Here is a 26,612-nt window from a genome sequence, read left to right as displayed (position 1 = left end):
GGCGGCGGCGGCGGCGCAGGCGGTGGCGAGTGGGTGAGTGAGGAGGGGGCGTCCTGGCCGGTGTCTGTTTGGGGTCCGGTTACCGGGAAGAGACGCGGGTAGCAGCCGGGGCTCTCCTCAGAGCTCGACACATTTTTACTTTCCCTCTCATTTCTCTGACCGAAGTCGGGTGTCCGGCTTTCGCCTCTAGCGACTGGTGGAATTGCCTGCATCTGGGCCCCGGGCTTCGCGGCGGCGCAGGGACGAGGGATGGGAATCTGGCCTCTTCCTCGCGTTCCCGCCTGCAGTGCGCTGCCCGAGCTGTCTCCTTCCCGGGAACCTGCTGGGAGCGCTGCCGCTGCAGGCTCGAGAGAAAGGAGCCTCGGGCACTGAGAGGCCTCGCCCGGAGGAAGGCCGGAGGGCGGGCGGCGCGCGGCTCCTGCGGACCAAGTCTGGGTTCTCTGGGAACCCGAGACGGTCCCTGATGGCGAGGAGATCATGCGGGGTGCTGTAGGGGTGTGGAGACGTCTGCAGAATTTTAGCCCAAGCTTCTAAGGAGTGCTGATGACTTGCATGTGAGGGCAGCAATGCCAGTCGGTGTACTCTCTATTCTGTGGGACATGATCTGGTTGCTTCACAGCTCGGAGATGACACAGACTTGCTTAAAGGAAGTGACCATTGTGACTTGGGCATCACTTGACTGATGGTAATCTGTTGCAGAAAGAAGTGCACAGATTACATGTCTGTGTCCACACTGGGTCGGTCTGGCCACGAGCAACACCACAGGCTTTGTATTCAGAAACAGGAGGGAGGTCCTGCACCTTCCCAGGAGGGGTGGCCCTTTCAGATGCAATCGAGATTGTTAGGCTCTGGTAGAGTAGTTGCCTGGTTGTGGCAGTTGGTAAATTCCTATTCAAACTGTTGCCATGCGTCACCAGTTAACAACAAGGGTACACAATCTGTCTGGCATTACTTCTACGTTGTACAAAGGATCAAAAAAAGATACTGTTAGATATGATTTTTCTCAGACTTTGGGAAACTTCTAGCGTAATCTGTGAATATCACAGAAGCAAGACTCATATATGGGGATATTAATAACCTGGAGTCCGAATACTTGAAATATGGTGTCATTTGACATGGGCGCTGTTACCTTTGCCAAGCCCTGTCACTTGAGGAAAACCCTCAATCAGTTGGAAACTGCCTCATGCTGACAGTACATCTGAAACAAAAACGAGAGTAGTTACCACATTCCAGATTGTTCACTAAGGCAGCATTTATCTGCTCCAGGAAAAAATTACAAGCAACTTATGAAGTTGATTAAATATTTTGTTTGGCTATGTTGGCACTCCAAAAGTTGCTTTCAGAGAAACAGAGTAAACCAAGGAGGACTTCTGTTGTTCAAGTCTGCCATTGGGCTCTATTCTACGTTAATTAGGTAGTTCCCAGGAGGACTAGATTAGCCTACCTATTGTCTGAGAAACTTGGATCTGTGAGAAATGGGCAGATAGTGATATGAACTTCACCTCCCAGTCTTTCCTGATGTTTAAGATTGAGAAAGTGTTGTGAACTTTCTGGTGCTGTAAGCAGTTCACTGTCCTTAAAGTGGTCCTGGGCAGCTCGTGTTGTGGAAAGTGGACCGATTTAGGATCCTGCTTCGCTTTGGACTGGGAGAAAATAAACAGCATGGTTACAAGTATTGAGAGCCAAGTTGGAGAAGGTGGCTTACACCTATAATGTCAGAGCTTTAGGAGGCAGAGTCAAGAGGATCACTGGAAGTCAGGAGTTCAAGCCCAACCTGGGCAGCCTAGACCCTGTCTCTACAAAAAATTAAAAACTTAGCCGGGCGTGGTGGTGTGCACCTGTAGTCCTAGCTACTTGGGAGGCTGAGGCAGGAGGGTCCTTTGAGCCCAGGAATTTGAAGTTACGGGGAGCTATGATCCTACCAGTGCACTCCAGCCTGGATGACAAAACGAGACCCTGTCTCTAAAAGACAAGAAGTGAGGGCTTTATGATCGTAGAAATTTTGCTTACAATAGCAGTGGACCAACCACCTTTCTAAAGACCAATCAGGGAAGAGATAGTTGATTTTTAACAAACGTTTAAAGAAAAAGCAAAACCTCAAACTTAGCACTCTACTAGTTTTAGCAGACGGTAATTAAGGTAATCGTGTCTGCATATATGAGATTATTTTCAGAAAGTGTATTGGGAAACCTCTCATGAACCCTGTGCAACCCTGAGCAAGCCACCGTCTCACTCAGTTTGAATCTTGTGGCTTCCCTCAAAAGACTCTGTGGCTAATGTTTGGTGACTCTCTGGGGTAGCCAGCACTGCATGTACATAGGATAGGTACATAAAACAATTATTGGTTTTGAGCTGATTTTTTTCAGCTGCATTTGCATGTGTGGATTTTTCTCACCAAAGACAATGACTTCAAGTGTTAATAAAATAATTGTACAGCTCTCCTAATTATACTTCTCTGTAACATTTCATTTCTCAGACTATTTCTTTCGGTAGGATTTAAAACTAAGCAATTCAGTATGATCTTTGTCCTTCATTCTCTTTCTTATTCTTTTTTTTTTTTGAGACAGTCTGTCGTGCCATCTCAGCCCATTGCAACCTCCGCCACCTGGGTTCAAGTGATTCTCCTGCCTCAGTCTCCTGAGTAGCTGGGATTACAGGTGCCCGCCACCACAGCCAGCTAATTTTTTGTATTTTTAGTAGAGGTGGGGTTTCACTGTGTTGGCCAGGCTGGTCTTGAACTCCTGACCTCAGATGATCCACCTGCCTCGGCCTCCCAAAGAGCTGGGATGATAGGCGTGACCCACCGTGCCCGCCCCATTTTTTTTCTTATTCTGTTAGGAGTGAGAGTGTAACTAGCAGTCTATAATAGTTCAATTTTCGCAACGTGGTAAAAATTTTCCCTGTAATTCAACGAGATTTTGCTTCAGGTCTCAGTTTTGTTTTAGGAAATACTTTTATTTTCAGTTTGATGATGAAATATTAGAGTTGTGATATTGCCTTTATGATTATCTACCTTTTTAACCTAAAAGAATGAAAGAAAAATATGTTTACAATATAATTGTATGGTCGCTTGTTAACTTAATTCATTATGTTGGCCTCCAGTTTGCTGTTGTTAGTTATGACAGCAGTAGTGTTATTTCCATTTCAATTCAGATTACATTCCTGTATTTGATCATTGTAAACTGACTGCTTAACTTGTATTAAAAACAGTGGATATTTTAAACAAGCTGTACTGCTTATATCCAGTGCTGTCTCCTAAGACTATTAAATTGATATAACATATTTAAAAGTAAATATTACCTAAATGAATTTTTGAAATTAAAAATACATGTGTTAAAACAGTATTTGTGTTCAACTATAATTGTACATAGTTAGAGTTAACTGTTTTGCCAGGCTCTGTATGCCTACTCATAATGTGATAAAAGCACTCATCTAATGCTCTATAAATAGAAGTCAGTGCTTTCCATCAGACTGAACACTCTTGACAAGATGTGGATAAAATTATTTAAGTAAAATTGTTTACTTTGTCATACATTTACAGATCAAATGTTAGCTCCCAAAGCAATCATATGGCAAAGATAGGCATATCATAGTTTGCCTATTAGCTGCTTTGTATTGCTATTATGATAGATTTCTCAGTTTTAGATCTGCTTAGATGAAAATGTAATTCTTTTTACTTTCAGTCTTAGATACAAGTCTTCAATTATAGTACAATCACACATTGCTTAGGAATGCATCATTAGGTGATTTTGTCATTATGCAGACATCATAGAGTGTACTTACACAAACCTAGATAGTACAGCCTTTACGTACATAGGCCATATGGTATAGTCTGTTGCTCCTAGGCTACAAATCTGTACAGCTGTTACTGTACTGAATACTATAGACAATTGTAACACAGTGGTATTTATTTATCTAAATATATCCAAACATAGAAAAGGTACAGTTAAAGTATGGTATAAAAGATAATGATATACCTGTATAGGCCACTTGCCGTGAATGGAGCTTGCAGGACTAGAAGTTGCTCTGGGTGAGTCAGTAAGTAAGTGGTAAATGAATGTGAAGGCCTAGAACATTACTGTACACACTGTAGACTTTATAAACACAGCATGCTTAAGCTACACCAAGTTTATCTTTATAGTTTTTCTTCAATAACAAATTAACGTGAGCCTACTATAACTTTTTAACTTTGTAAACTTTTTAATTTTTTAACTTTTAAAATAGTTAGCTTGAAACACAAACATGTATAGCTATACAAAAATATTTTTTCTTTATATCCTTATTCTAGAAGCTTTTTCCTATTTTTCATTTTTTTTTTTTTACTTGTTAGTCGTTTTTGTTAAAAACTGAAACACACACACTTTCACCTAGGCATAGACAGGATTCAGATCATCAGTATCACTCCCTTCCACCTCACTGCCTTCCACCTCCACATCTTGTCCCACTGGAAGGTTTTTAGGGGCAATAACACACATGTAGATGTCACCTCCTATGATAACAGTGCTTTCTGTTGAATACTGCTTGAAGGACCTGCCTGAGGCTGTTTTACATTTAACTTAAAAAAAAAAATAAGTAGGAGTACACTCTAAAATAACAATAAAAGGTGTAGTCTAGTGAATACATAAACCAGCAGCATAGTAGTTTATTATCAAGTGTTGTATACTGAAATAATTGTATGTACTATACTTTAAGTGACTTGAAAAATTGTACTAAGACCTTATGATGGTTACAGTGTCACTAAGGCGATAGCATATTTTCAGGTCCATTGTAATCTAATGGGACCACCGTCATATCTGCAGTCCACCATTGACTGAAATGTTACATGGCACATAACTGTATTTGCAAGAATGATTTGTTTTACATTAATATCACATAGGATGTACCTTTTTAGAGTGATATGTTTATGTGGATTAAGATGTACAAATTGAGCAAGGAGACCAAGAGCCCTTGGTTCTGTCTTGGATGTGAGCTTTTATGCTCTTCTCATCATGTCTGTTTTCTCATTAAATTCAAAGGCTTGAACAGGCCCTATTTAGCCCTTCTGTTTTCTATGTGTTCTAAATAACTAAAGCTTTTAAATTCTAGCCATTTAGTGTAGAACTCTCTTTGCAATGGTAAAATGCTGTACTGGTTTCTTGACTAGCATATAAAATATATTTATCTTTGTCTTGATATTTCAATGTCATTTTAAACATCAGGATTGGGCTTTAGTATTCTCATACCCAGAGAGTTCACTGAGGATACAGGACTGTTTGCCCATTTTTTGTTATGGCTCCAGACTTGTGGTATTTCGATGTCTTTTTTTTTTTTTTTTAACCTTTTAGCAGCTTTAAAGTATTTCTGTTGTTAGGTGTTGTATTACTTTTCTAAGATTACTGTAACAAAGCGCCACAAACTGAGTGGCTTTAAACAACAGCAATTTATTCTCTCACAATTCTAGAAGCTAGAAGTCCGAAATGGAAGTGTTGACAGGGCATGATCCTCGAAAGAGAGACGACTCTTTCCTTGCCTCTTCCTGGCTTCTGGTGGTTACCAGCAATCCTGAGCGTTCCTTTCTTGCCTTGTAGTTTCAGCAATCCAGTATCTGCCTTTTGTCTTCACATGGATGTCTACCCCTTGTCTCTGTGTCTCCAAATCTCTCTCCTTATAAACACAGAAGTTATTGGATTAGGCCCCACTCTAATCCAGTATGACCCCATTTTAACACGATTATACCTATTTCTAAACAAGGTCACATTCACATATACCAAGGGTTAGGAACTGAGCATATCTTTTGCAGGGACACGATTCAACCCACAAGTGTCGGTCTCTAGCTGAGCCTTTCCCTTCCTGGTTTTCTCGTTTTTATTTGCTATGGGTTAGGGGCCAAATCTCCAGTCATACTAGACTTGCACATGGACTGGAGATTTGGGAATACTGCGGGTCTATTCTATGAGCTTTAGTATGTAACATTTAATATCAGTGTAAAGAAGCCATTTTTTCAGTTCACTATTTCTTTGAATTTCTTAATGTATGCCCTGAATATAAGTAACAAGTTACTATATCTCATAAAATGATCGTATCAACAAACATTTAATGTGCACCTACTGTGCTAGTTGAGTGTCTTTATCCTGATAGGAGATAACAGGCTTCCGCATCTTTGACTTAAGAGGACAAACCAAATATGTCTAAATCATTTGGGGTTTTGATGGATATCTTTAAATTGCTGAACCTAATCATTGGTTTTATATGTCATTGTTTAGATATCTCCGGAGCATTTGGATAATGTGACAGTTGGAATGCAGTGATGTCGACTCTTTGCCCACCGCCATCTCCAGCTGTTGCCAAGACAGAGATTGCTTTAAGTGGTGAATCACCTTTATTAGCAGCTACTTTTGCTTACTGGGACAATATTCTTGGTCCTAGAGTAAGGCATATTTGGGCTCCAAAGACAGAACAGGTACTTCTCAGTGATGGAGAAATAACTTTTCTTGCCAACCACACTCTAAATGGAGAAATCCTTCGAAATGCAGAGAGTGGTGCTATAGATGTAAAGTTTTTTGTCTTGTCTGAAAAGGGAGTGATTATTGTTTCATTAATCTTTGATGGAAACTGGAATGGGGATCGCAGCACATATGGACTCTCAATTATACTTCCACAGACAGAACTTAGTTTCTACCTCCCACTTCATAGAGTGTGTGTTGATAGATTAACACATATAATCCGGAAAGGAAGAATATGGATGCATAAGGTAAGTGATTTTTCAGCTTATTAATCATGTTAACCTATCTTTTGAAAGCTTATTTTCTGATACATATAAATCTTATTTTTAAATTATATGCAGTGAACATCAAACAATAGATATTATTTATTTTGCATTTATCCTGTTAGATACAAATACATCTGGTCTGATGCCTGTCATCTTCGTATTAACTGTGGAAGGTAGGAAATGGTAGCTCCACATTACAGATGAAAAGCTAAAGCTTAAACAAATACAGAAACTTTTAGATCCTGGATTCTTCTTGGGAACCTTTGACTCTAATACCTTTTGTTTCCCTTTCATTGCACAATCCTGTCTTTCGCTTGCTACTATGTGTAAGTATAACAGTTCAAAATAATAGTTTCATAAGCTGTTGGTTATGTAGCCTTTGGTCTCTTTAACCTCTTTGCCAAGTTCCCAGGTTCATAAAATGAGGAGGTTGAACCGCATGGTGCCCAAGAGAATTCCTTTTAATTTTACAGAAATTATTGTTTTCCCCTAAGTCCTATAGTTCAATATATAGTGATATTTACATTTCAGTATAGTTTTGATGTATCTAAAGAACACATTGAATTCTCCTTCCTGTGTTCCAGTTTGATACTAACCTGGAAGCCCATTAAGCATTACCAATTTTAAAAGGCTTTTGCCCAATAGTAAGGAAAAATAATATCTTTTTAAAAGAATAATTTTTTACTATGTTTGCAGGCTTCCTTTTTTCTCACATTATGAAACTCTTAAAATCAGGAGAATCTTTTAAACATCGTGTTTAATTTGAAAAGTGCAAGTCATTCTTTTCCTTTTTGAAACTATGCAGATGTTACATTGACTATTTTCTGTGAAGTTATCTTTTTTTCCCCTGCAGAATAAAGGGTGTTTTGATTTTATTTTGTGTTGTTTATAAGAACATGCATTCGTTGGGTTAATTTCTTGCCCCTGCCCCCATTTTTTCCCTAAAGTAGAAAGTATTCTTGTGAACTAAATTACTACACAAGAACATGTCTATTGAAAAATAAGTAAGTATCAAAATGTTGTGGGTTTTTTTTTAAATAAATTTTTTCTTGCTCAGGAAAGACAAGAAAATGTCCAGAAGATTATCTTAGAAGGCACAGAGAGAATGGAAGATCAGGTATATGCAGATTGCATACTGTCAAATATTATTCTCATGGCATGTATCTGTGTAAGGTTGATGGCTACATTTGTGAAGGCCTTGGGGACCTACAGAGTAAGCTTTAATGGAGCTTTTATGGAGGTGTACAGAATAAACTGGAGGAAGATTTCCATATCTTAGACCTGAAGAGTTAAATCAGTAAACAAAGGAAAATAGTAATTGCATCTACAAATTAATATTTGCTCCCTTTTTTTTTCTGTTTGCACAGAATAAATTTTGGATAACTTGTTCATAGTAAAAAATTTAAAAATTGTCTGTGATATGTTCTTTAAGGTACTACTTCTTGAACTTTTTCCTAGAAGTAGCTGTAACAGAAGGAGAGCATATGTACCCCTAAGGTATCTGGGGTATAGGCCCATGTCCAAACAATATTTCTTTTAAGTCTTATGTTGTATCTTTAAGACTCATGCAATTTACCTTTTGTTCCATGATATAACTATTTTAATATTAAAATTTGTCAGTGATATTTCTTACCCTCTCCTCTAGGAAAATGTGCCATGTTTATACTTTGGCTTTGAATGCCCCTGAGGAACAGACACTAGAGTTTGAGAAGCATGGTTACATGGGCGTGGCTTCCCCTGCAGAAATAAGTACAGACTATTTCAGTGTAAAGCAGAGAAGTTCGTTTGAAGGGTATCTCCAGTGAAGAAAGGGTTCTTCACTTTTACTTCCATTTCCTCTTGTAGGTGACCCTCATTGCTCCTTGTAAAACTCTGATATTTTAAACATGGCTGTTTTGCTTTTCTCTGGTTCTTTTTAGCATGAATGAGACAGATACTTTAAAAAAGTAATTAAAAAAAAAAAGTGTGAAAATATACGGCCATAATACAGAACCCTATGCAGTGATCTCCTTTACCAAATTGTTGTGTTTGTACTTTTGTAGATAGCTTTCCAGTCCAGAGACAGTTATTCTGTGTAAAGGTCTGACTCAACAAGAAAAGATTTCCCTTTACCCAAAGAATGCCAGTCTTTATTTGCTGGTCAATAAGCAGGGTCCCCAGGAAAGGGGTAACTTTCGCCACCCTCTAACCCACTGGTTATTAGTAAACTAGTTAAGTAGACTTATCTCAAGATGAGGAAACTTAAAACCAAGTAAAATTCTGCTTTTACTGGGATTTTGTTTTTTGAAACCAGAAACGTTTACTTAAGTTGACTACTATTAATGAGTTTTGGTCTCTCTTTTAAGTACTCTTCTTAAAAATGTTATCCTACTGCTGAGAAGTTCAAGTTTGAGAAGTACAAGGAGGAATAGAAACTTGAGAGATTTTCTTTTAGAGCCTCTTCTGTATTTAGCCCTGTAGGAATTTTTTTTTTTCCCCAAGATTATTCTTCGTGAAAAGGAGGAGTTGCGTTTTGATTGAGTTCTTGCAAATCTCACAACGACTTTATTTTGAACAATACTGTTTGGGGATGATGCATTAGTCTGAAACAACTTCAGTTGTAGCTGTCATCTGATAAAAATGCTTCCCAGGGAAGGAAATTTAGCACGGATCTAGTCATTATTCTTGTTAGATTGAATGTGTTAATCATAATTGTAAACAGGCATGATAATTATTACTTTAAAAACTGAAAACAGTGAATAGTTAGTTGTGGAGGTTACTAAAGCATGATTTTTTTAAAATAAAACTTTCAGCATTTTGCAAATGGGCATATGGTTTAGGATAGAACTTCCAGAGGTAGCATCACATTTAAATTCTCAAGCAACTTAGTAATACGAGGCTCTGAAAAACTGGTTAAAGTTACTCCAGAAATGGCCCTGGGTCTGACAGAGATTCTAACTTAAAGATGCATATGAAGACTGAATAAAATCATTTCATAAAATAAGTGAGGAAAACCAACTACTATTGAATTCATCTTAATGTATGATTTTAAAAATATGTTTAGCTAAAAATTCATAGACATTTGACAATTTCATTTACATCTCAAAAAGTTGACTTACCCAAGTTGATCACAAAACTGATAAGGCTGGTGGTGGTAGTGAATAAATGAGGGACCACCCATATTTGAGCCACTTTACATTTGTGATGTGTTATACTGAATTTTCAGTTTGATTCTATAAACTACCAATTTCAAAATTACAGTTTCAAGGTGTAATAAGTAGTATTGAAATAGGTCTAAAGGGAACTTTTCTGTTTTAAAAGATTCTTAAACTATGTGTGCTGATTTTGATTTGCATTTGGGTAGATTACACTCTTATGAATACAGAGGTTAGGTATTGATTCAGGTTTTCCTTACCTATTTGGTAAGGATTTCAAAGTCTTTTTGTGCTTGATTTTCCTCGTTTTTAAATATGAAACATATTGATGACTTTTAATTAACAAATGTTTTATCTCGAATAAATTTTAAAGGAGATCTTTTCTAAAAGAGGTATGATGACTTAATTATTGCATATAACAGTAAATGATAAACCAATGATTCCATACTCTGTAAAGAATAAAATTGAGCTTTAGGGCCGGGCATGGTGGCTCATGCCTATAATCCCGGCACTTTGGAAGGCCGAGGCGGGCGGATCACCTGAGGTCAGGAATTCGACACCAGCCTGGCCAACATGGCAAAACCCTGTCTCTACTACAAATACAAAAATTAGCTGGGCATGGTGGCAGCCCCTGTTGTCCCAGCTACTTGGGAGATTGAGACAGGAGAGTCACTCGAACGCGGGAGGCAGAGGTTGCAGTAAGCTGAGATCACACCATTGCACTCCAGCCTGGGCAAACAAGAGCAAAACTCCATCTCAAAAAAGAAAGAATAAAAGTGAGCTTTGGATTTTGGATTGCATATAAATCCTTTAGACAAGTAGTAGACTTGTTTGATATTGTATTTGAACAAATTACGAAGTATTTTCATCAAAGAATGTTATTGTTTGCTGTTATTTTTATTTTTTATTGCCCAGCTTCTCTCATATTAATTGTGTGATTTTCTTCACTTCATGTTACTTTTTTGTGCAGGGTCAGAGTATTATTCCAATGCTTACTGGAGAAGTGATTCCTGTAATGGAACTGCTTTCATCTATGAAATCACACAGTGTTCCTGAAGAAATAGATGTAAGTTTTTATATTTTTAAATGAGAGCAATTATACCCTTTATCAGTTTTTTGGGGTTATATTATTATTATGTATATTATTAATATTCTAATTTTAATACTAAGCACTTCATCATACGCACTATCCACATGCAGTATTAGCCACTTTAACAGATAAGCACACACAAAATCCTGGAATTTATGGCAAAACAGAGGCACTTTTGATCAGTAATGACAAAATTAAATTTATTTTGTTTATTTCACTACTTTTATAATTCCCAAAAGTGGGAGGATCCCAGCTCTTATAGGAGCAATTAATATTTAATGCAGTACCTTTTGAAACAAAACTGTGTGCCAAAGCAGTAGCCATTAATGGAAGTTGACTTATAGTCACAAATTTAGTTTCCTTAATCATTTGTTGAGGATGTTTTGAATCACACACTCTGAGTGTTAAGAGATATCTTTAGGAAACTATTCTTGTTTTCTGGTATTGTCATTTAGGTTATTTTCCTGATTCTGACAGCTCAGAAGAGGAAGTTGTTCTTGTAAAAATTGTTTAACCTGATTGACCAGCTTTCACATTTGTTCTTCTGAAAGCTGATGGTAGTGCACAGAGATTGTTTTATGGGGAGTCTTGATTCTCAGAAATGAAGGCAGTGTGTTATATTGAATCCAGACTTCAGAAAACTTGTATATTGAAAGTGTTTTTTCAACACTATGTTATAGCCAGACTAATTTTTTTATTTTTTTGATGCATTTTAGATAGCTGATACAGTACTCAATGATGATGATATTGGTGACAGTTGTCATGAAGGCTTTCTTCTCAAGTAAGAATTTTTCTTTTCGTAAAACCTGGATGAAGCATATGTTCACCTATGACAAGATTTGGAAGGAAGAAAATAACAGACTGCTACTTAGATTGTTCTAGGGACAACATTGCATATTTGAATTGTTGCTTAAATTTGTGTTATTTTTCACTCATTATATTTCTATAATATATTTGATGTTATTCTATTTGCTATTTAAAGAAACTGAGTTTCCATAGTTCCCAGACAAGAAATCATGGCCCCTTGCTTGATTCTGGTTTCTTGTTTTACTTCTCATTAAAGCTAAAAGAACCTTTTCAAATTAAGTTGTACTGTAGATGAACTTAAGTTATTTAGGCCTAGAAAAAAATTATTCATATTTATACTGATCTTTTTCCATCCAGCAGTGGAGTTTAGTACTTAAGAGTTTGTGCCCTTAAACCAGACTCCCTGGGTTAATGCTGTGTACCCGTGGGCAAGGTACCTGAATTCTCTATACACCTATTTCCTCATCTGTAAAATGGCAATAATAATAATAGTACCTAATGTATAGGGTTGTTATAAGCATTGAGTAAGATAAATAATATAAAGCACTTAAACAGTGCCTGGAACATAAGAACACTTAATAATAGCTAATAGCTAGCATTTTCTATTTACATTTCTTCTAAGGAAAAGGATAACAGAAATAGCCAATATTTGTTGAGTGCCTACATGTTAGTTCCTATACTAGGTGCTTATATTCTATTTTAATGTTTCTTCACAGTTGCAGATTATCATGAAATTTTATTTTTAAGAAAAGAGAAGTAAAAGGATAAAGTATTCACTTTTATGTCCACAGTCTTTTCCTTTAGGCTCATGATGGAGTATCAGAGGCATGAGTGTGTTTAACCTAAGAGCCTTAATGGCTTGAATCAGAAGCACTTTAGTTCTGTATCTGTTCAGTGTCAGCCTTTCATACATCATTTTAAATCCCATTTGACTTTAAGTAAATCACTTAATCTCTCTACATGTCAGTTTCTTCAGCTATAAAATGATGGTATTTCAATAAATAAATACATTAATTAAATGATATTTTACAAACTAATTGGGCTGTTTTAAGGCTCAATAAGAAAATTTCTGTGAAATGTCTCTAGAAAATGTAGGGTTCTATACAAATAAAAGATAATATTATGCTTATATCTTCGGTGTTTATCATGTAAAGCTATTCTGAGTTATTTGAAGAGCTCACCTACTTTTTTTTGTTTTTAGTTTGTTAAATTGTTTTATAGGCAATGTTTTTAATCTGTTTTCTTTAACTTACAGTGCCATCAGCTCACACTTGCAAACCTGTGGCTGTTCCGTTGTAGTAGGTAGCAGTGCAGAGAAAGTAAATAAGGTAGTTTATTTTATAATCTAGCAAATGATGTGACTCTTTAAGACTGATGATATATCATGGATTGTCATTTAAATGGTAGGTTGCAATTAAAATGATCTAATAGTATAAGGAGGCAATGTAATCTCATCGAATTGCTGAGACAACTTGTGGCAACAGTGAGTTTGAAATAAAGTGAATAGGAGTCATTTAACAGTTTATTTTGATAACTTGTAAATACCAGTGTCAGATGTGTATAAGTGGTTTTGAGAATATATTAAAATCAGATATTTAAAAAAATATTACTCTATTTCCCAATGTAATCTTTAACAAATCTGAAGGTAGTCTTGTACTTTCGGTACTGGTTCTGAAGAAATGTTACTTGTTTATTCATCTTGATTTCATTGTCTTGGCTTTCCTTCTAAATCTATCTCTTCTTGGGAGCTATTGGGATTAAGTGGTCATTGATAATTATACTTTATTCAGTAATGTTTCTGACCCTTTCCTTCAGTGCTACTTGAGTTAATAAAGGATTAATGAACAGTTACATTTCCAAGCATTAGCTAATAAACTAAAGGATTTTGCACTTTTCTTCACTGACCATTAGTTAAAAACTGTTCAGAGATAAGTACATGTATCTTTCAATTTTAGCAAACCTAATTTTTTAAAAGAAGTTTTACATAGAAAATATGTTGGAAATGATTATTTACTTTACAAAGATATTCATAAGTTATTTTTTCTGTAACTAGCTACTTTGTATATTTACATGAGCCTTAATTTATCAAAATTATATTTCTCATATAACCATTTATGAGAGCTTAGTATACCTCTGTCATTCTATTGCATCTGCGGACTAGTGATCTTATTACTTCTGTCACCTCAAACAGGTGGCTTCCCGTCTGTGACCTGCAAAGCCTTAGGTTCCACAGAGTGGCTGCTGAGCTGCTTTATGAAGGGAGAAAGGCTCCATAGTTGAGTTTTTGGTTTTGCTTTTGTTTTTGTTTTTAACATTTTTCCTATCCTCCATCCTCTTGAGGCAGAATAGCTTGCCTTTTGTCTTGTTTTAATTTGAGAAAGAAGTTGCCACTGCTCTACATTGAAAACCACTGCTTTAACATAATAACTCTGAATATGGTTTGAATTTCAAGATAGTGAATGCCTTTTTATTTTTACTAATAGAGCTGTAGGTCGAATATTATTAGATTTCTAAACCCCACCCAATGACCTCCTTATTTTAAATCAAATTCTATAATTAATTGTCTTCTTATTGGAGGATCTGGACATTCTTTGATGTTTCTTTTCCATGGTCAAATAAGTCTGAGAAAGTCTGCATATTATATAATTCACCTGAAGAGTCACAGTATGTACCCAAATGTTAAAGGTTTTGAGATGCCATACGGTAGATTTACCAAGCATTTTCTAAATTTATTTGACCACAGAATCCCTATTTTAAGCGACAACTGTTACATCCCATGGATTCCAGGTGACTAAAGAATACTTATTGCTTAGGATATGTTTTATTGATAATAACAATTAAAATGTCAGATATCTTTCATAAACAGATCAGTGGTCTTTTTAAAACTTCATATTTTAATGCTAAAATCTTTTCTTTTGTAGATAGTCAGAACGTTATGCCTTTTTCTGACTGCAGCAGAGAGAAAATGCTCCAGGTTATGTGAAGCAGAATCATCATTTAAATATGAGTCAGGGCTCTTTGTACAAGGCCTGCTAAAGGTATAGTTTCTACTTAACACAAGTGAAACCAATTTTCCAAAATCATTTTTGAGACTCTTTGTAGACAAATGTTAAATATTAGCATTTAATGTATCTCATATTGACATGCCCAGTGACTGACTTCCTTTACACAGTTCTGTGCATAGACTATATGTCTTATGGATTTATAGTTAGTATCATCAGTGTAACACCAGAGAATACCGTTTGTTTTCCAGGTGGGTCCCTGTACCTACATGTCTAGCATCAGGTGTTTTTTTTGTTTTGTTTTGTTTTGTTTGTTTTTTTAACACATGCTTAAATCAGGTTGCACATCTAAAATAAGATCATTTCTTTTTAACTAAATAGATTTGAATTTTATTGAAAAAAATTTTAAAACATCTTTAAGAAGCATATAGGATTTAAGCAATTCCTATGTATGTGTACTAAAATATATATTCCTATATATAATATATATATTTCTATATATAATATATATTAGAAAAAACTTGTAGTTTTCTTTCATTTTAGTCTACTGTTTAAGGAGCAAAACAGAGAGATGTAAATTAGCAATTATTTACAATAATTAAAGGGAAGAAAGTTGTTCACCTTGTTGGATCTATTATTGTTGTTTTAATTATAGTCCCAAGTCGTGAAGAAATAGCTTTCCTAATGGTTATGTGATTGTCTCATAGTGACTACTTTCTTGAGGATGTAGCCATAGCAAAATGAAATTAAAAAAATTTAAAAATTGTTGCAAATAAAAGTCATATTAAGCTTTTGTGCAATTTCAATAATGTGCTGCTATGAACTCAGAATGATAGTATTTAAATATAGAAACTAGTTAAAGGAAACACAGTTTCTATTTGAGTTATACAAATCTGTAAATTAGAACTTCTCCTGTTAAGGCATTATAAAGTGCTTAATACTTTTGTTTCCTCAGCACCCTCTCATTTAATTATATAATTTTAGCTCTGAAAGGGACCTATACCAGATGTGTAGAGGAAATTTCAAAACTATGATCTAATGAAAAAATATTTAATAGTTCCCCATGCAAATACAAATTATATAGTTTTCTGGAAAATACCTTTGGCATTATACAAAGATGATTATCACAGCATTATAAAAGTGAAAAAATGGAAATAGCCTCTTTCTTGTGTTCTCTTCACAGCATATGGCACAGTACCTCATATGCAGTAGGTTATTATTACCTGGTAACTGGCTACCCCAACTGATTAGGAAAGAAGTAAATTTGTTATTTATAAAAATACATGTTCATTGAGATGCATAGAATAATTAAGAAATTAAAAGACACTTATAATTTCAAATCCAGTGAATACCCACTGTTAATATTTGGCATATCTCTTTCTAGTCTTTTTTTCTCTTTTGCATGTATTTTCTTTAAGACTCCCACCCCCACTGGATCATCTCTGCACATTCTAATCTGCTCTTTTCACAGCAGATTCTAAGCCTCTTTGAATATCAGCACAAACTTCAACAACTTCATCTTTAGATGCTAAATAATAAATTCATTTTTATTTACTTAACCACTTCCTTTGGATGCTTAGGTTATTCTGATGTTTTGCTATTAAAACCAATGCTATACTGAACACTTCTGTCACTAAAACTTGAACACATTCATGAATAATTTCTTAGGATAAATTTTTAGAGATGGATTTGCTAAATCAAAGACCATTTTTAAAAAGTTGAAAAACAATTATATCGTTTGGCATGTAAGACAGTACATTTTCCTTTTATTTTGACAGGATTCAACTGGAAGCTTTGTGCTGCCTTTCCGGCAAGTCATGTACGCTCCATATCCCACCACACACATAGATGTGGATGTTAATACTGTGAAGCAGATGCCACCCTGTCATGAACATATTTATAATCAGCGTAGATACATGAGATCCGAGCTGACAGCCTTCTGGAGAGCCACTTCAGAAGAAGACATGGCTCAGGATACGATCATCTACACTGATGAAAGCTTTACTCCTGATTTGTACGTAATGCTCTGCCTGCTGGTACTGTAGTCAAGCAGTATGAAACTGTGTCTTTTACGAATAAAAACAAAACAGAAGTTGCATTCAAAAAGAAAGAAATATGACTAGCAGAATTATGCTTGAAGTAACATTTAATCAAGCATTTTTTTCTTAAATGTTCTTCTTTTTGCATACAATTGTGTTTACCCTAAAATAGGTAAGATTAACCCTTAAAGTAAATATTTAACTATTTGTTTAATCAATATATATTGAGCTCCTAGGCACTGTTCTAGGTACTGGGCTTAATAGTGGCTAACCACACAGCTCCAGCCCCTACATTGCATAGAGTCTATTGTATAACAGTTACTGAATGGACTTACTAACAAAACCAGAGAAGTAATTCTAAATCTTTCTTTTCTTGACATATGAATATGAAATACAACAAAACTGTTAAAATATATTAATAGAGCATTGTTTTACTTTGCATTTTATATTGTTACTCACTTCATATTTTAAAAAAAAAACAGTCTAATCAGGAAATTCAAAAGGAAAAGTAATGATAATTAATTGAGCATGGACCCAACTTGAAAAGAAAAAAAAGGATGATGATAAATCTGTAATCCTAAAACCCTAAGTAAACAGTTAAATGATGTTCTGAAATCAGGAAAAGAATTATAGTGTACTTTTATGGTTCTCTTTTATTAGTTGGAAAAAGGCACAATAGCTCATGCCTGTAAGAACAGAGCTTTGGGAGTCCAAGGCAGGCAGATCACTTGAGGCCAGGAGTTCCAGACCAGCCTGGGCAACATAGTGAAACCCCATCTCTACAAAAAATAAAAAAGAATTAGTTGAATGTGTTTCTGTGTGCCTATAATCCTTGCTATTCAGAAAGCTGAGGCAGGAGGATCTCTTGAGCCCAGGAGTTTGAGGTTACATGGAGTTATGATGTGCCAGTGTACTCCAGCCTACGGGACAATGAGACTCTGTCTTGTTAAAAAAAAAAAAAAAAAAAAAAAGGCTTGGAATAATATTTGACATATAGAAGGTAACAACAGTAAGTGTTAACTGTGATAACCCAGGTATAAGTGTGTAAGGTAATAGAAAAATTGGGGCAAACAACCCTGACCTGTCTCTCTACAGAGTAAGTTTGAGTTTAGGCAACAGACATGTGGAGCATCAGTAATTACACACTAAGTGTTAACCAAAAGTGTTGAATAGTAACATCTTGTTCAAGGGACCCCCAGCCTTGTATATGTCAAGGTGCAGAAAGATGACTTAATATAGGACCCATTTTTTCCTAGTTCTCCAGAGTTTTTATTGGTTCTTGAGAAAGTAGTAGGGGAATTGTTTTAGAAAATGAATTGGTCAAACTGAAATTCCATGTCAGTAAGTTTTTATATATTGGTAAATTTTGGTAGACATGTAGAAGCTTTCTGATTAATCTGTGCCCTGAAACATTTTCCTTTTTCCTAAAGTGCTTAGAATTTTTTCCTTTTTTTGATTGGTTGCTTGGGAGCTTTTTTGAGGAAATATAGTGAACTGCAGAATGAGTTTGCAACCATTTAGTATTTCTGTTTTGTGTTTTAGAGGAGGTATGTGTATTTTAACATATCTTAATCATTTTTAGCCAGCTATGTTTGTTTTGCTGATTTGACAAACTATAATTAGACAGCTATTCTCATTTTGCTGATCATGACAAAGTAATATCCTGAATTTTTAAATTTTGCATCCAGCTCTAAATTTTCTAAATTTTCTAAACATAAAATTGTCCAAAAAATAGTATTTTTAGCCACTAGATTATGTGTTGTTAAGTCTGTTGTCACAGACTCATTTTACTTTTCAGTGTATGTTTTTACATGTTAATTATGTTTGTCATTTTTAATTTTAACTTTTTAAAATAATTCCAGTCACTGCCAATACATGAAAAATTGGTCACTGGAAATTTTTTTTTTAACTTTTATTTTAGGTTCATGTGTACATGTACAGGTTTGTTATACAGGTAAATTGCTTGTCATGGGGGTTTGGTGTACCCAGGTAATAAGCATAGTACCCAATAGGTCGTTTTTTGATCCTTACCCTTCTCCCACCCTTCTTTCACCCTCGAGTAGGCCCTGGTGTTGCTGTTCCCTTCTTTGTGTCCATGTGTACTCAATGTTTAGCTCCCACTTAGAAGTGAGAACATGCGGTATTTGGTTTTCTGTTCCTGGATTAGTTCACTCAGGATAATGGCCTCTAGCTCCCATCTGTTTTTTATGGCTGCATAGTATTCCATGGTGTATATGTATCATGTTTTCTTTATCCAGTCTACCATTGATAGGCGTTTAGGTTGATTCTCTGTCTGTGCTATCATGAATAGCGCTCTGATGAACGTATACACATGCATGTGGCTTTATGGTGGAACAGTTTGTATTCCTTTAAGTATATACAGAATAATGGAGTTGCTAGGGTGAATGGTAGTTCTATTGTAAGTTGTTTGTGATGTCTTCAAACTGCTTTTCACAATAGCTAAACTAATTTACAGTCCCACCAGCAGTGTGTAAGTGTTTCCTTTTCTCCACAACCTTGCCAACATTTGTTACTTTTTTATTTTTCAATAATAGCCATTCCTAGAGAATTGATTTGCAATTCTCTAATGATTAGTGATATTGAGCATTTTTTCATATGCTTTTTAGCTGTGTGTATATATTATTTTGAAAAATGTTAATGTCCTTTGCCCAATTTGTAATGGGGTTGTTTGTTTTTGCTTGTTAATTAAAGTTCCTTCCAGATTCTGGATATCCCTTTGTCAGATGCGTGGTTTGCAGATATTTTTCTCCTCTTGTGTAGGTTGTCTTTTTACTCTGTTGATAGTTTCTTTTGCCGTGCAGGAGCTCATTAGGTCTCATTTGTGTTTGTTTTTGTTGCAGTTGCTTTTGGCGTCTTCATCATAAAATCTGTGCCAGGGTCTATGTCCAGAATGGTATTTCCTAGTTTGTCTTCCAGGGTTTTTGCAATTTTAGATTTTACGTTTATGTCTTTAATCCATCTTGAGTTGATTTTTGTATATGGTATAAGGAAGGGGTCCAGTTTCACTCTAATTCCTATGGCTAACAATTATCCCAGCACCATTTATTGAATACGGAGTCCTTTCCCCATTGCTTGTTTTTGTCAACTTTGTTGAAGATCAGATGGTTGTAGGTGCTATGTGGCTTTATTTCTCGGCTCTCTCTTCTCCACTGGTCGGTCTGTCTGTTTTTATACCAGTACCCTGCTGTTAAGGTTCCTATAGCCTTTTAGTATAAAGTCGGCTAATGTGATGCCTCCAGCTTTGTTCTTTTTGCTTAGGATTGCTTTGGCTATTTGGGCTCCTTTTTGGTTCCATATTAATTTTAAAATAGTATTTTCTAGTTTTGTGAAGGATGTCATTGATAGTTTAGAGGAATAGCATTGAATCTGTAGATTGCTTTGGGCAAATGGCCATTTTAACAATATGGATTCTTCCTATCTATGAACATGGAATGTTTTTCTGTGTGTTTGTGTCATCTCTTTATACCTGATGTATAAAGAAAAACCGGTATTATTCCTACTCAGTCGGTTCCAAAAAATGGAGGAGGAGGAACTCTTCCCTAATGAGACCAGCTTCCTTCTGATACCAAAACCTGGCAGAGATACAACAGAAAAAAGAAAACTTCAGGCCAATATCCTTGATGAATATAGATGCAAAAATCCTCAACAAAATACTAGCAACCAAATCCAGTAGTACATCAAAAAGCTAATCTACTTTGATTAAGTAGGCTTTATCCCTGGGATGCAAGGTTGGTTCAACATACACAAATCAATAAGTGTGATTCATCACGTAAACAGAGCTAAAAACAAAAATCACAAGATTATCTCAATAGGTGCAGAAAAGGCTTTCAATACAATTTAACATCCTTCATGCCACTGCACTCTAGCCGGGGCAATAGAGTGAGACCCTGTCTCAAAAAGGAAAACAAAAATAATCCTAAACAAACTAAGCATTGAAGGAATATGCCTCAAAAAAATAAGAACCATCTATGACAGACCCACAGCCAATATCTTACCAAATGGGCAAAAGCTGGAAGTATTCTCCTTGAGAACCATAACAAGACAAGGATGCCCACTCTCACCACTCCTTTTCAGCATAGTTCTGGAAGTCCTAGCCAGAGCAGTCAGGAAAGAGAAAGAAAGAAAAGGCATTCAGATACGAAGAGAAGAAGTCAAATATTTCTGTTTGCAGGCAGTATAATTCTATACCTAGAAAATCCCATAGTCTCTGCCCGGAAGCTCCTAGATCTGTTAAAAATTTCAGCAAAGTTTTAGCATTGTCTGTACTCCAACAGCTTCCAAGGTGAGAGTGAAATCAGGAACACAGTCCCATTCACAGTAGCTGCAAAAAGAATAAAATACCTCGGAATCCAGCTAACCAGGGAGGTGAAACATCTCTACGAGAATTACAAAACGCTGCTGAAAGAAATCAGAGATGACACAAACAAATGGAAATGTTGTTTTTAACACCTTGCTTTATCTAATTCACTTATGACTAAGCTATTCATTCAGTGGAACAGGTATAATAAGACCACTCGACTTAAATATAAGCCTTATTCTCTTTCCAGAGCCCAAGAAGGGGCACTATCAGTGCCCAGTCAATAATGATAAAATGCTGATATGTTTCCCCTTTACTGTTTCTTTCTTCTGTAGTGTGGTACACTCATTTCTTAAGATTAGAAAACTTGAACTACCTTCCTATTTGCTTCTGCACACCCCCATTCTCTTTTTTTGCCACTCTGGTCAGGTATAGGATGATCCGAACCACTTTCAGTTAAAACCTCCTTCCCTTATTAAATGTTCTCTTACCACTCTGGCCTGAGTAGAACCTAGGGAAGATGGAAGAGAAAAGATGAAAGGGAGGTGGGGCCTGGGAAGGAAATAGTCTTGTTTGTCTTTGTGTTTGCTTTAGCACCTACTATATCCTAGGTGCTCTGTTAGGTACACATTATTTTAAGTGGCCATTATATTGCTACATCTCACTCTGGTCATTGCCAAGGTAGGTAGTACTTTCTTGGATAGTTGGTTCATGTTACTTATAGATAGTGGACTTGTTGAGGCAAACCCAATGGATAATCGTCTGAGTGTGTTCTCTAATCTCACTTAGATTTTTCTTCATATTTTTTGGTTTGTTTTGGTTTTTGATGGTGGTGGTTGTGTGCTTATTTTTGTTGCTGGCTTGTTTTTTTGTTTTGTTTTTGAGATGGCAAGAATTGATAGTTTTATTTATTAATTGCCTAAGGGTCTCTACTTTTTTTAAAAGATGAGAGTACTAAAATAGATTGATAGGTACATACATACCCTTATTGGGGACTGCTTATATTCTTTAGAGAAAAAAAATACATATTAGCCTGACAAACACCAGTAAAATGTAAATATATCCTTGAGTATATAAGTGAATGTATACTTTGTATCTCCAAATATATACATCTATATTCTTACAAATATGTTTATATGTAATACCAATTTATAAGAACTTAAAATGTTGGCTCAAGTGAGGGATGGTGGAAAGTAGCATTATATAGCCATTTCAACATTTGAACTTTTTTCTTCATTTTCTTCTTCAGGAATATTTTTCAAGATGTCTTACACAGAGACACTCTAGTGAAAGCCTTCCTGGATCAGGTAAATGTTGAACTTGAGATTGTCAGAGTGAATGATATGACATGTTTTCTTTTTTAATATATCTTATAATGCCTGTTCTATGTGTGTGTGTGTGTGTGTGTGTGTGTGTGTGTGTGTGTGTGTATTCCCCTGGATCATGCCCCAGAGTTCTGCTGAGCAATTGCAGTTAAGTTAGTTACACTACAGTTCTCAGAAGAGTCTGAGGGGATGTCAGGTGCATCATTACATTGGATGCCTCTTGTCCTAGATTTATGTTTCAGGAATTCAGACCTATGTTTACAATATAGTAAATATTATTGCTGTCTTTTACAGATAAAATAATAAGATATAAACTTGAGCACAACTACTGTTTTGTGAAACATAGAGTTCATGGTTTACATGTATCAAAGTGAAATCTGAGTTAGCTTTTACAGATATAATATATACATATACATGTCCTACAATGCTTATACTATATATGTAGTACAAGTATATATATGTGTGTATATATAGAACAAGTATATGTATATATTACTGGCACTGTAGGATATATATGTTTATATATTAAAAATATAAATATGTGTTTTTATATAACATATATACATATGTTAAATATATAACATATACTCTATATGTGACAAATAGAGTATAATATATATATATTTTTTACATATATAAAACATGATAGAATTAAGAATTAAGTCCTAATCTGTTTTATTAGGTGTTTTTTGTAGTCTCCGGTCTTTCTAAAGTGTCAAAATGATTTTTCCTTTTGACTTTTTAATTTAATGACAATATTAACAATTAAGGATGCAGCATTCTATACTTCAAACAACAAACATTTTAGTTCAAGCATTAACCTATAACTCAAGTAAGTTTTTTTTTTTTTTTGAGAAAGGGAGGTTGTTTATTTGCCTGAATTGAGTCAAAAATACTTTTGAAACATCATGTACTTATTTAAATGATAACATTTTTATTGTTTCATTCTTTTAAAAAATATCTACTTAATTACACAGTTGAAGGAAATTGTAGATTATATGGAACTTATTTCTTAATATATTACGGTTTTGTTATAATAACATTCTGGGGATCAGGCCAGGAAACTGTGTCATAGATAAAGCTTTGAAATAATGAGATCCTTATGTTTACTAGAAATTTTGGATTGAGATCTATATGGTCTGTGACATATTGCAAAGTTCAAGGAAAATTCGTAGGCATGGAATTTCATGCTTCTTAAGCTGAAAATCCCTCCCACTGTCCACCTCGTCACATGCACACATTCTCCTCTTACCCACCCACTCCACCCCTTGCAAAAGTACAGATATATGAATGTCTCAAAACCATAGGCTCATCTTCTAGAAGCTTCAATGTTATTTGAAGATTTGGGCAGAAGAAGTTAAGAAATATGAAATAGCTTACATATGAGTTTTAATAGTGAAACAAATGTGGATGTATTCTGAAGTAGAATGCAAAATTCGAGTGCATTTTTAAAGATAAATCAGAAAACTTCAAAAAACTATCAGATTGGCCAGATATGGTGGCTTATGCCTGTAATCCTAGCACTTTGGGAGGCCGAGGTGGGTGGATCACGAGGTCAGAAGATCGAGACCATCCTGCCAACATGGTGAAACCCCGTCTCTACTGAGTATACAAAAATTAGCTGGGCGTGACAGCACGTGCCTGTAATCCCAGCTACTTGGGAGGCTGAGGCAGGAGAATCACTTGAACCCGGGAGGTGGAGGTTGCAGTGAGTCAAGATCACCCCACTGCACTTCAGCCTGGTGACAGAGCTAGACTCCATCTCAAAAAAAAAAAAAAAAGAAGTCAGATTGTTCCTACACCCAGTGCTTCTATACCACACTCCTATTAGGGGGCATCAGTGGAAATGGTTAAGGAGATGTTTAGTGTGTATTGTCTGCCAAGGACTGTTAACACTGTCATAGAAACATTGCTGTACAAGTAGAATGTGAGCAAATTATGTATTGAAATGGTTCCTCTCCCTGCAGGTCTTTCAGCTGAAACCTGGCTTATCTCTCAGGAGTACTTTCCTTGCACAGTTTCTACTTGTCCTTCACAGAAAAGCCTTGACACTAATAAAATATATAGAAGATGATACGTGAGTAAAACTCCTACATGGAAGAAAAACCTTTGTACATTGTTTTTTGTTTTGTTTCCTTTGTACATTTTCTATATCATAATTTTTGCTTTTTTTTTTTTTTCATTACTTTCAGGCAGAAGGGAAAAAAGCCCTTTAAATCTCTTCGGAACCTGAAGATAGACCTTGATTTAACAGCAGAGGGCGATCTTAACATAATAATGGCCCTGGCTGAGAAAATTAAACCAGGCCTACACTCTTTTATCTTTGGAAGACCTTTCTACACTAGTGTGCAAGAACGAGATGTTCTAATGACTTTTTAAATGTGTAACTTAATAAGCCTATTCCATCACAATCGTGATCGCTGCTAAAGTAGCTCAGTGGTGTGGGGAAACATCCCCTGGATCATACTCCAGAGCTCTGCTCGGCAATTGCAGTTGAGTAAGTTACACTACAGTTCTCACAAGAGTCTGTGAGGGGATGTCAGGTGCATCATTACATTGGATGTCTCTTTTCCTAGATTTATGCTTTTGGGATACAGACCTATGTTTACAATATAATAGATATTATTGCTGTCTTTTAAATATATAATAATAGGATATAAACTTGACCATAACTACTGTTTTTTTGAAATATATGATTCATGGTTTACATGTATTAAGGTGAAATCTGACTGCGCTTTTACAGATATTAGTTGACTTTCTATCTTTTGGCGTTCTTTGGTGTGTGGAATTACTGTAATACTTCTGCAATCAACTGAAAATTAGAGCCTTTAAATGATTTCAGTTCCACAGAAAGAAAATGAGCTTGAACATAGGATAAGTTTTAGAAAGAGAATTGATCAAGCAGATGTTTAATTGGAATTGATTATTAGATCCTGCATTGTGGATTTAGTCCTCGGGATTCAGTCTGTAGAAATGTCTGATAGTTTCTCTATAGTCCGTGCTCATGGTGAACCACAGTTAGGATGTTTTGTTTGTTTTATTGTTGTTGCTATTGTTGATGTTCTATATAGTTGAGCTCTGTAAAAGGAAATTGTATTTTATGTTTTAGTAGTTGTTGCCAACTTTTTAAATTAATTTCTTTATTTTTGAGCCAAATTGAAATGTGCACCTCCTGTGCCTTTTTTTTCCTTGGAAAATCGAATTACTTGGAACAAGTTCAGATTTCACTGGTCAGTCGTTTTCATCTTGTCGTCTTCTTGCAGAGTCTTACCATGTACCTGCTTTGGCAATCATTGTAACTTTGAGATTATAAAATGCATTAGAGAATATATTAACTAATAAGAACTTTTTTTTCAGGAACAGAAAACAGTTCCTTGAGTACTTCCTTCTTACATTTCTGCCCATGTTTTTGAAGTTGTTGCCATTTGCCTGCAATAGGCTATAAGGAATAGCAGGAGAAATTTTACTGAAGTGTTATTTTTCTAGGTGCTACTTTGGCAGAGCTAAGTGGTCTGTTTCTTTTGTTTCCTTAATGCGTTTGGACCATTTTGCTGGCTGTAAAATAACTGATTAATATAATTCTAACACAATATTGACATTGTAGTGTACACAAACACAAGTATTTTATTTAAAACTGGAAGTAACGTAAAAGGGAGAATATATTTATAAGAAAGGGATAAAGGTAATAGAGCCCTTCTGTCCCCCAACCACCAAATTTACACAACAAAATGACATGTTCTAATGTGAAAGGTCATAATAGCTTTCCCATCATTAATCAGAAAGATGTGGGCAGCTTGATTTTTTAGACAACCCCTGAACTAGATGACTGTTGTACTGTAGCTCAGTCATTTAAAAAATGTATAAATACTATCTCGTAGTGTCCCATACTATGTTTTTTACATGATAGATTCTTATTTAAGTGCTAACTGGTTATTTTCTTTGGCTGGTTTATTGTACTGGTATACAGAATGTAAGTTGTACAGTGAAATAAGTTATTAAAGCATGTGTGAACATTGTTATATATCTTTTCTCCTAGATGGAGAATTTTGAATAAAATATATTTGAAATTTTGCCTCTTTCACTTGTTCGTTCAGAAGAAAATACTATGATATTTGATGACCGATCAGCTTCTGTTCAGCTGACAGTCAT

At 35.5% G+C, this 26,612-nt stretch overlaps 1 protein-coding gene across 2 annotated transcripts in view; it reads left to right on the top strand.

Annotated features, from left to right (window-relative positions):
* Window positions 1-26,534, top strand: part of LOC105523233 (chromosome unknown open reading frame, human C9orf72) — a 26,964-nt gene extending 430 nt beyond the window's left edge. Inside the window, exons 1-11 of one of the 2 annotated variants that reach the window (XM_011958013.1) lie at window positions 2-33; window positions 6,243-6,730; window positions 7,806-7,865; window positions 10,853-10,948; window positions 11,689-11,753; window positions 13,035-13,107; window positions 14,701-14,817; window positions 16,560-16,795; window positions 22,388-22,445; window positions 24,431-24,540; window positions 24,656-26,534. In XM_011958013.1, coding sequence (XP_011813403.1) covers window positions 6,287-6,730; window positions 7,806-7,865; window positions 10,853-10,948; window positions 11,689-11,753; window positions 13,035-13,107; window positions 14,701-14,817; window positions 16,560-16,795; window positions 22,388-22,445; window positions 24,431-24,540; window positions 24,656-24,842 — 1,446 coding nt within the window. In that variant the 5' untranslated portion in view covers window positions 2-33; window positions 6,243-6,286 and the 3' untranslated portion in view covers window positions 24,843-26,534. Of the gene's footprint in view, window position 1; window positions 34-6,242; window positions 6,731-7,805; window positions 7,866-10,852; window positions 10,949-11,688; window positions 11,754-13,034; window positions 13,108-14,700; window positions 14,818-16,559; window positions 16,796-22,387; window positions 22,446-24,430; window positions 24,541-24,655 lie in introns of those variants that run through there. The other variant, XM_011958014.1, reaches the window with a different exon arrangement.
* Window positions 26,535-26,612: the final 78 nt, after the last annotated feature.

This window comes from Colobus angolensis, unplaced genomic scaffold (assembly GCF_000951035.1).
Source record: "Colobus angolensis palliatus isolate OR3802 unplaced genomic scaffold, Cang.pa_1.0 Scaffold455, whole genome shotgun sequence".
NCBI lineage: Eukaryota > Metazoa > Chordata > Mammalia > Primates > Cercopithecidae > Colobus > Colobus angolensis.
Note: the sequence above shows the minus strand (reverse complement) of the source record. Positions and strands in the feature narration are given on the sequence as shown.